The sequence below is a fragment of the Ursus maritimus genome, unplaced genomic scaffold (assembly GCF_017311325.1).
Source record: "Ursus maritimus isolate PB19 unplaced genomic scaffold, ASM1731132v1 scaffold_13, whole genome shotgun sequence".
Classification (NCBI taxonomy): domain Eukaryota; kingdom Metazoa; phylum Chordata; class Mammalia; order Carnivora; family Ursidae; genus Ursus; species Ursus maritimus.
The window spans coordinates 70,699,601-70,710,647 of NW_024423675.1; the positions used below are offsets into that span (position 1 = coordinate 70,699,601).

General features: G+C 45.2%; 1 protein-coding gene across 1 annotated transcript; it reads right to left on the reverse strand.

The window, feature by feature from the left end:
• Positions 1–1,210: 1,210 nt before the first annotated feature.
• Positions 1,211–7,719, reverse strand: PDCD2 (programmed cell death 2). Its single transcript, XM_040628095.1, has 6 exons — positions 7,403–7,719; positions 6,748–6,990; positions 6,299–6,430; positions 4,355–4,458; positions 2,566–2,679; positions 1,211–1,815 (listed from the first exon to the last, which is right to left on the reverse strand). Exons 1-6 carry the CDS (start codon positions 7,683–7,685, stop codon positions 1,657–1,659), a joined length of 1,035 nt encoding a protein of 344 aa, XP_040484029.1. The 5' UTR covers positions 7,686–7,719; the 3' UTR covers positions 1,211–1,656.
• Between the last annotated feature and the right edge of the window lie 3,328 nt (positions 7,720–11,047).

Here is an 11,047-nt window from a genome sequence, read left to right on the forward strand (position 1 = left end):
CCTAACCCTCACACTACTTGCCAGAACTTGGTAGAGATCCACATCTAAAGGAGAGCTTGGCTGGTTATTCCCAACATACCTGCAAGAATGTCCACAGTCATCTGGTGATGTCTCTGAGCAGACCCTAATAGATTTGCTTAAAGTCCTTAGTAGTCAGGGCACTGTTCTGCTTTGGAAAACTTACTGTAACATCTCCTGACTTTAAGAATCATTTACAATTGGCGATGTGAAGACCCCCCCACTAGTCCAATTTTCGAGAAGCCACTGAGCTTGCTACCAACTGTTCATTCTTACCAGTTGACGACTACTGTAATGTGTCCTCCAGTAGCCATGGGCTGTATCACCATAGTTGCAGGTGATTCTGACTTTGCTCTCCCAGCTTGAAAACTGTGACACCATCCTCCCTCTTTACAGGTTGTATTTAAAAGTAGCCTAAGTAACAAATCTCCCTGTCGTAATTCCATACTGGTTTCCCATATGGAGGTATGTTTCATTGTATTTCATACACACACCTTTATGAATTACACATATATAGGTACACACATAACCTGGGCTAACAGACCAGGACTTCCTCATATAAAAGTGTAGTGAAATAGGTAGTCAGTGACATTAGCTAATGGTGTTACATCCTAAAAGGTGCACTTGTGGGGAGAATATGAGCCAGCTTAGATTAGCTGTTGGTTTTTAAGCACTGATCAACAGCAGTGTCCCTTCAGGCTTGCTTTAGTGCTGGGCAGGTGTCACTGGTGTTGGAAGAACTGGGAATTGTCACAACGTAATTATGAAACACTAGGGGCTGGAAGGCTCCTTAGCACGGTGAACAGATTTAGCTGACCTCAAGGCCAGACTTCCCGAGGGAAATTCCAGTGGCCGATTCCTGCCTTCTTACTTGGGTTTACTCCCCATGTGTACACTGGCATGAGATTGGGGGGTGCGGGGAGAAAGACCATCGTTCTTGCCTTGCATCTCTCATCTGTGAACAGTGCTGTTGGCTGACCAAGGTCAGTTTCAAAGCAGAGCTCTCTGAAGTCAGTTATTTATCACACTCACCAGCCTACTGGGGTTTCATATTCTTCCAGTGTTCTGGGCTTCCATGAAACCTAGAGCCCGTGACAGTGACCTGATTACCAGTCACGTCTCTTTGGGTTTTACCCAAATAGTTTTCTCTTGGCTTTAACATTGCAAATTTTAGGACGAAAAATGCTCTGAGTAATGTATTGCCTTAATTAGGCAATTAACCCATTTTTATTGTAAAAAGAAACAAACACATAGGTAAAACGATCATTTCCCTTAGTCCCACCATCCATAGTAAACTAGTTCCCACAGAGTATGTATCTTTCCAGATTTCTGTGGACATCCACATGTATAAATGCTTGTACAAAAATATGAACATACTATGAATATCTTGGTGTCAGTTTAAACCTGTATCTTGTGCATATAGGTATATATCATTAAGACTGTATTACCTTCTGCTGTAGGGATTCACCAAAATTTCTTTAATTACCTGTCGCCACACATTTTTGTTGCACTAATATTTACACATGGTAAACTCACCTAAAACAACACCTTTGTACCTTTGTTTAGGATAAAGTCCTAGAAATGGACTTGTAAGGTGTAAGAGATTATGAGCATTTTTAAGGCTTTACGACATTGTCCTTAGGGTGTATTTGTTATATCTTGCTTCCAAACGAATTCCTCTGTGTAGCCAATCCCGAGTCTACAGCTTTCGGCACAGGTGAAGACAGCCAGGACACCCCAGTCAACACTCCTGCCCAGTCTGTCGGCCTTTAGGTGGTTGAGCAACTGAGGCATGACCTGAGAAGAGGATGACACGATTAGAGCCCTGCGTTGAGGCAAGGAGCACTGTCTGCTTTCAACAGATCTTCCTTGCCAGGGCGATTACCCTGGTCTTTTAGTTTCCAACTTTGACACTAAGAACCAATAACTATTGGATACAGTCTTCACAATTCCTTTTTTACCCTAAACAATTATCAGCAGATCCACAGTTCAAGAGCATTTCTACCTAACCCAAATGGATTGTGATTCTAACAATTCCTTTTGAAAAACCATTTGTCTTAATGATTATATCCGTTTTCCTAACAAATCCACGAACTAAGACCAAACCTTTCTAAGGCTTCTAGAACACTCCTGTCACAAAGTACAAAGACCTTAATTGCCGTAACAAGAAAAGAAGGAATGTTTAAAATTACAAGGTAACAAAATGCAGACACTAAAAATAATGATGTAACCACACTGGGAGGTGGGAGGATGGGCCAGATGGTTTAAGGAACTACATTTAAATCCTCATTATTGCACGTGCCAGTCAACGGATAATGTCTAAAAACTAGCAAACTGAGAAGTTATCAGAAAAGGCATGTTATTTAGAGAACTACCAGATGAAACTGTAAAAGACAATTCCCTCCAGGGAATAAGCTCTTAGATGGGACAAGACACTTTCTGTAGTAACAACAGGACCTATGTGCATGTATTACTTCAGTAAAGTTTTAGAGCATTTAATAACATAACAGGGTGATTACATATTAAAGTACTCATTTAAGGTCATACCTGGAATTCAAATATTCTCTTGGCACCACAAGGGCAATGTGGAATATCTTCTTCTTGAGGGATATTTTCACCAGAGATCCAGATGGGTGTAATCCCTCTGCCGTATCTGAGAACCTAAGATCAACGAGGGTCATGTGCAAATCACCAACATCTCACCTAGATTCCCGGTGGTAGCACGTGACTGGATGGTGATCTGGAGACCCTTGATGGAACGCTCATCTGCAACGCAGTTTTACCATCCCCCACCTCAAACCTGGCACCATTAATGCTTTTTCACTGTCATCAAATCAGTTATTTTAGCTTATCTGACTTAGGATATCAAAAATCCTATTTCATAGCTGATAATATGATTAGAATCTGAATCCTAGGGGTATTTTGTGAGGGTCCCACCATAATCCTGTTTCTCCATTACCAGTTTCTGAATCCAAAATGCAGCCCAGAGTCTTGCTTACTTTCACAGATAAAAGGAACCTCAGTTAAAAATTTTAAAAGGGGGCGCCTGGGTGGCTCAGTCGGTTAAGCGGCTGCCTTTGGCTCAGGTCATGATCCCAGGGTCCTGGGATCTAGTCCCGCATCGGGCTCCCTGCTCAGCGTGGAGTCTATTTGTCCCTCTCCCTCTGTCCCTCCCCCTGCTCGAGCTCTCACTCTCTCTCTCAAATAAATAAATAAAATCTTAAAAAAAAAAATTTAAAAGGGACCAGGGGTGTCTGGATGCCTCAGTTGGTTATGCGCCCAAATCTTGGTTTCAGCTCAGGTCATGGTCTCAGGGCCCTGAGATGGAGCCTCCGTGCTCAGCATGGAGTCTGCTTGTCCCTCTCCCTTCCCCTCTCCCCCTGCTCAGGTGTGCGTGCATGCTCTCTCTTGCATGCTCACTCAAATAATAAAATCTTAAAATGAAAAAAAAATTCTCTTCCTTTGCCCCCCCCGCGCCTGCTTGTGCGCGCTCTCAAAATATATACATATATATATTTTTAAATGAATTTTAAAGGGACAAATGCCAAGTAATACACGGTTGTTTAGATAAATACTACAGAGATAAATTTCATTGTAAGATCTTATATGTCAACAGAGTGCCTTCCTATGCTTTGTTAAAAGCATATGCATTGCTAAAAACTACCCTCGCAGTTTAGGACCTAGGTCTATTCGTATGATATTCTTCCCCTGGATATTTGATTCAGTGACCGGTTTACAGGAGTTTGGCTGAAACTTCTTCAGTGATTTAGGGTTATGGTGAATGTCTTTAAGAGGAATGATACTGGAAGAACAGAGATGAAGCAGGGCAACATTTGCTGAGCACTTAACTCTGCACCTACATTCTTCCTTCATCCTCAAAACTAGCCTCTGATTTTTTCACACTGTAGATGCAATTACATCAGAGCTCTTCGTTTACCTCTAGGACCCGGGATTCTTCCCAACCCCAAAGCCCATTTTTCTTTTCACAAAACCAGTGTCTGTGTTAACATGTCACGTTGGTTTTACAATCAAAAGGTTCCTGTTGGATAAATGGGCAAGAATATCTGTTCCTTTCTTTCTGCCACTGGTACAAACTTCCTGTATTACAGGCAACATCCTACTCATCTGCCTCTGATGCCTTCTTTAAAATACGGACCCTACATGATAAACAGTATAACCTGTAGTTTTTCAGTAACTACTGACAGATCAGCAGACCATCTGTGTGAAGGATTCCTGTAACAAGAGACTAGCCTTATTGTAGTTACTTCTCAGGGACTGTACCCTGAAAACACCACCTGAAAAGAACACAAAAGGAATTGTAGGAGTTCTAGTTTACCTGTTCTGGCTCAAGGGCTACTTTAGTTTTAAACTTCTGGAAAATTTTATCTTCCTTTGATTCATGTTTTGCCATGGAATCCAATTCTTCCTCAGGTGCTTCACCTGAAAAATATCAACATTAACCGTTCTGGCAATAGGATTAATTCCTACGACTTAACAATTCCCACATGATGAGGGCAGGAAATTTCAACCAACCAACCTAGTGTCAAATCAGACAGTGAAAACCAGATGTTCCCACAGGCTTTCCCTATTTTAATTCGTCATAGTCCTTCAAGATCATCTGATTTTCCGGGTACCCCACTTTACTGGGCAGGTTCCTAGTGACTGCTTATCTCAAAGCTTCAATTTAAAAGAACAGACCCAAGTCCTGGGTTTAGCACTTGTGCCCAGTAGATGACAGGACACCCAACAAACACTGAGCCTTCTATTTTCACTACTGCCCTTAAGCTGCCTGGACTGTCCCGATCTCTTCGTGTCTCATGCATGTCTCTTCCCAGGTGGAACACTCACTCAGTCATCACTCTCACTGTGGACCTACCAGCTTGTTCTCTGTGCACACTGCTGCACACTCCTCTCCTAGAATCCGACCTCCCTGAACCACTGCTGTCCTCAACAGGATTTAGTCTGTGTTACATGTACCAAAGTACATATATATATATATTTTTTTTTTTTTAAGATTTTATTTATTTATTTGACAGAGATAGAGACAGCCAGCGAGAGAGGGAACAGGGGGAGTGGGAGAGGAAGCAGCAGGCTCCCAGCAGAGGAGCCCGATGTGGGGCTCAATCCCAGAACGCCGGGATCACGCCCTGAGCCGAAGGCAGACGCTTAACGACTGAGCCACCCAGGCGTCCCCCAAAGTATATTTTTGATATCACCTGAATATGAACTATAAACCAGTAAACTGATATTCTAAAAGTCTGATTTAGACTCTAAAACCAATTTTGTGGTCGTTAAGAGCTCAAATTCTGGAGTCAACAACATGTGAGCTCAAACTGCAGTTCTAAGCCTTTAACAACTTTGGTTACATGACCAAACAAGTTACCCAGACAACCTCAAATTCTTCACTGCAAAATGAGGTACAGTTTCTAACTCACTGTACTGCTTTCAGGATTTTAATGAGATCATGCACAAATAGCCCTTGATGCAGAGTAAGTGCTGAATAAATGTTGGGTACTAATCCTTCTCTTAGGTATCTGGTAGGCCTAGGCACTACATTAGCGTACCATCATCTCGAGATAACCTGTAAAACTGGGTATCTGAAACTATGTAGATGAAAGAGAAACATTTAAAGGGCCCCTGTCACCCACCAAACACTATGCTAAGTGTCTCACATATTCGACCTTGATCTGAGAAACAGATCTTGGATCCAGGTGAACTTACCAAGTTTCCAGCGTCTTGTGGAGAAGCCCTACCCAAATGACCACCTGGATACTTACCCTGACATGTCTTCATCAGAACCAGAGTCTATCTGATATACATATGCCCAGGAGTGGAGATACAGGAAGGATACTGTCAAATGATAGTGTTTGAAAGTCACAGGCTACAGACTCGAAAGTGATTTGACTTCCTGTCAGTACCTACCTCTCTTTTTGACATACTGAGCCTTTTCTTTAAGCATTATATTTATATTTAATCATTATATTTAATTATATTTAATCATATAATGAATAAAGTTAGCATTATATATATATATATTTTTTAAGATTTTATTTATTTATTTGACAGAGACAGCCAGCGAGAGAGGGAACACAAGCAGGGGGAGTGGGAGAGGAAGAAGCAGGCTCATAGCAGAGGAGCCCGATGCGGGGCTCGATCCCAGAACACTGGGATCACGCCCTGAGCCAAAGGCAGACGCTTAACGACTGCGTCACCCAGGCGCCCCAAAGTTAGCATTATATTTAATCATTTAATGAATAAAGTTCTAAGACGGACTCCTTACCCATGCTCCCCATAATCTCTGATTCATTTTCTTTTTCAACAACTTCAGGTGTAATCTCATCTTCTGTTTCTATTACAATTTCAAATTCTGGAAAAAGGAAGTTGTGGTCTGGAACTGTTCTCTCCAAATAATCTGAAACACGAAAAGGTAACTAGCATCATTACTCGTCATTTAGTTTTAAAGAGGGTTCAATAATTTCCCATTTCTAAAGTATATTCTGTGCAGTAACACTTTTCCCTAGTGAATTAATACACATAGTTCCAGCAGTTTAGGTCATAAATTAAACGCCTGTATTTAGGACATAACTGAGCAGGCAAGACCTCACAGCTCTTTCATAGAAGTGTTCATGTTACCAGTTACTAAAATTTTGAAAGTAGAATGCCTTCTCTAATCTTAACTTTTATCCTCAAAACAAAAAACTTGGGTTGACTTAAAAAGAGTTGACTCACCTGACTGTGTACAAGCCTGCTTATGCCCAAACCTCCAGTCTAGAGTCTGATGCTCCTTACTGCAGTAATGTGCCTTGTGACATCTGGAACACGTCTTGGGGCCTAGACAGCCACAGACCCTGCAGAGATGAGCACCAGCCTTGAGCTGGAGGCAAACAGACTCTCCCGTCTCTGGAGGGGGATCCTCAGGTGGTGGCTCATACGAGTAAAAGTCATTTTTCCTGGGTAGCTGATTTCTAAAAACTAAGAGAAAATGAGGAGAAATGTTGTAGATACCGTAAATAAAACAATACAGCAATGGAAATATTTGAGCCTCCAGTCCACACGGGACTGAAAAGACACTAATTTCTTAAAAAGAGACACAGAGGGAACTTTTTGACTTCAGGGATCCTATTTTCTGAAAGGGGAGAGGAGAACAAGAGACTAGTTCGGTACCCAACAACCTGAACTGACGAAGGTCACACTGGGTGCAGAAGAATGGAAACATTATGCAGGCGCAGCTTTCCAGAAAAGCACAATTTGTATTCTGTCGGTGTAAGCACGCACACTCCGTACCCACTGGCAACCCAGAAGCTGGGGCCCGGACTGCGCCGGGAAGCGTGGCGGCTGGAGGCGCGACCACCCCCCACCGGCCCCCGGCGCCGCGGCCGCTCACCGCGCAGGCCGGCGCAGCACGGCGGCGCCCGGCAGCAGAAGAGGAAGAGGCCGCGGTGGAAGGCGTCGGCGCGGTCGGGCAGCGGCGCGTACAGCTGCAGCAGGAAGGCCAGCGGGCGGCCGCACAACGCGCAGGCCAGCTCCTCGGGCCCCGGCAGCCCGGCTGCGCCCAGCCACGCCGGCCGCCCGCCCACCTTGCTTGGGAACTGCTCGCTGCGCAGCCGCCAGGCCGGCGCCTCCTCCACGAAGCCCAGCTCAGCCGGCCCCGCACAGGTGGCCGCCATAGAGCGAGGGGAGCCGGGCGCTCGGAAGGTTGCGCTTCGCGGCCGGAGGACGGAAGTTGGCTACCGGAAGGCGCGGAACGGCGTCTCAGAAGCGATTGGGCCACGGGGAGAGGAGGCGGGACTAAGGAAACGGCCGGTCGTCAGGTCTCTCCGCGCGTCCCTAACTTCCGGTCCCGTGACAAGGGGGCGGGGCTAGGACTTAGGGGTTGGAATTTAGGGTTTAGGAATTTACTCTAATGTACCGAGAAGAGACGTGTGCAAGTTTCACCACTATTTCAACTGTGTCCTTAGTTTTGTTTTTTTCCTCTTCTCTGCCTTTTGGACATGGCAGACTTTGTCACGTCGAACACCGAGAGTTTTATTTTTGTAAGTAAAAATTGACAATATAATTTCAATGCTAAATGCAGCAGGTCTGCAACTTCGCAACCTGCAGAGGAGCTATTGTCCCCGCTCGTTTTCCTGCAGCCCCTCCACCTCGCACGTGGGGCCGACACGGCCCGAAGCGCTGCCTGGTGATCCAGGCCTGCGCCCCTTCGGTGCGGCGAGGATCTTATTGGCCGTTTCTTGTTTAAATCTCAACCGGACGCGAGCAAATGTAGCTATGGCTCCGATGCTTCTATTTCCAGTAATTATTTTATAGAAAAATTACATCTAACGTTTCCTTTCTTTGGAAAGCAAGTTTCTTTAATTTTACTTGAACAGCGTTCATCTTAGTGTAACCTCTGTGGTGGTATTTTGTTTCCCAAAGCACATGTTAATCATTCTTCGATTAAATTCGGTTCTGTTTTACTGATGGGAAAACAATAGGAGAATGTTTATTTTTTTTTAATTTTTAAAAAAGATTTTATTTATTTGCTTCAGAGAGAGTGACAGAGCATGAGCAGGGGAGCTGCAGAGGGAGAGGGAGAAGCAGAGTCCCCCCCGCAGGGAGCCCTACTCGGGACTCGATCCTGGCACCCCCGAATCATGACCTGACCGGAAGGCAGACGCTCAACCGACTGAGCCCCCAGGTGCCCCAAGAATGTTTATTTTTAAAAACTACGTTCTTGGAATTGAGTAAGCCACATCCCTAATAAGATAGGTTATTTGTGGATGTGAATTGCGTGCTGAGGAAGAAAAACTAGTTTCTTCTGTCTGTTGAAGTCCGGGAGCAGTGCGTAAAAGCAGATTGTTGAGGGACGTTCCGCTTCACTCCGGTGACGCCTGCTCCAGCTCAGTTTTACTCAACAAACTTTTCCTTCCAGCGGTAGCGTCCCAGACTGCTTAGAGAATTCAGTGACTTTTCACACCTCAAGTCTGTGAAATACTGTTCTCTTTTTTGATACACAGAATCCAATCATATGAAGATGAGATAATGCCAGAGACGGGCCTTGAAAACTGAAACCCATTTGGGAGATCTGTTTCAGTTCCCCTGCTGTAGATCCCTCTGCTTTTTATTATTAATTCCTGAACATTTTTTACTTGGAATCAATGTATTATGAAATCTAGCCTATTTTTTAGTGGACGAATGTTCAGATCTCTCAGTGCCCTTCTTTCCCCTGACTTATTGTAGCCTATGGCTCAGCTTTAGTTTCTGTCTTTATTACAACGGATCTGAAAACATCAGTTTTCATTTCAGAGATCGATACCACCTCCACTCCTCTCTCTTCCTGAGTCTCCAAGTGGTGTTCTCCAGTGTGACCTTTTTGGCCCTTGTGCCTCCTTCCCACCCCTCTGTTGAGGTACACACCTCCCCTCTGGATGTGATTTAGCACCCCCCCCAAACTGTCATCTCAAGGGAATGGATTTTTTATGAGTCTTTATTTTGCTGAGGTTCAGCTGTGACTCACTTCATCACCCCCAAGTAAAGGGAGCAAAGAGGGCAGGTCAATGCCTCTGAATTACAAGTATCGCAGAGTATCTGCATGGAACAAGCCCTGGCGAGGATGAGTCATTTTGCAGCTGAACACGTGTGCTGCTGCACTGCCATTGGCCTCAGATTGTCTAGGCACTAGACTCTTCCACCTGCACAAGGGAATTTACAGGGACCACTTAATAATTTTAGGTTTATAAAGAGCAAAAGATGTTTTCCCAAAACACTGAGGAGAAAATGAGGCTGAGCAGAATGGCCCTGAGGTCACCACTGTAGGACATCTCTCACTGTGTATTGTTGGTTGGAATGGCTAGTTTGTCCTTGGAAGCCACCTGGAACAGGGAGTCTTTGGGCCAAGTCTCCACCCATCCCTGGATGAAAAACTGGTGTATTAGATATCCTCACCTTTGTTTAGGGTCTCTAGTGGTTTTGCTCAGCCATCACAGCCCCAAATGCTCAGCCAGACATTTGAATCTCCACAATCCAAATTGGATGGTCCTTCCTTCCTTCCTTCCTTCCTTCCCTCCTTCCTTCCTTTCTTTTTTTCTTTCTTTCTCTTTCTTTCTTTCTTTCTTTCAGATTTATTTGAGAGAGAGAATGAGAGAGAGAGAACATGAGAGGAGGGAGGGTCAGAGGGAGAAGCAGACTCCCCACTGAGCAGGGAGCCCGATGCAGGACTCAATCCTGGGACTCCAGGATCATGACCAGAGCTGAAGGTAGTCACTTACCCAACTGAGCCACCCAAGCGCCCCTGGACCTTTCTTTTGGAGTCTAGTTTCTCATTATTCTCACTTGGTATTCCTTATTTGTTGGACAGGTCAGGTTCAGGGTTTAGGGTCAGGGACAGGATCTGGGTCAGGCTGTTGGTCTGGGTCCAGGTCAGCCTCACATTCTGGGTCAGCATCAAGGTCAGTGTTTAGATCAGGGCCTGGATCTGGGTCAGGGTGAAGGTCAGGGTTTGGCTTGATCATAAGTGGCCCCCTTCCCTATCTTCTGTCTCTTCTCTATTTTCCTCTTAGCCTCTAGGATGGACAGGACTGTCATGGTCACCTATATATCAGGAGTTGGTCTGGGGAGCCCCTCAGTGTTGGGCTCTAAAAGAAGAGTAAAATATGTGACAGGTCACTGACTGTTTCAAATCCAACCCAACCCGAATCATGGGTTGTGGATGGCCTCAGAGATCATGTAGGATCCTCCCACCTGGAAAGGGTGCTGCTGGCCCCACTCTGCCTGGGGATTCCCAGGTTCCAGCACAGGGCACTCAGTAAGCATGTGTGGATTTATATAGGATGAGGTGTGGTGGCCTACCAGCCCCTGTCTGCAGCTTTCTTGTGGGCTGGTGGTGCCCTCCTGGCACTGGCTGGATCCTTCATCCCATCCAAGTGAACAGGAGTAGACAATGAAGTCTCAGACAGAACAGCCCTTGACCTCCGAACATCCAGGCAGGCAGGCAGGCATCTGTGGTCCTCCAGCTCCTGCCAGCCTGGGTCTTGACAACCCCCATGACAAT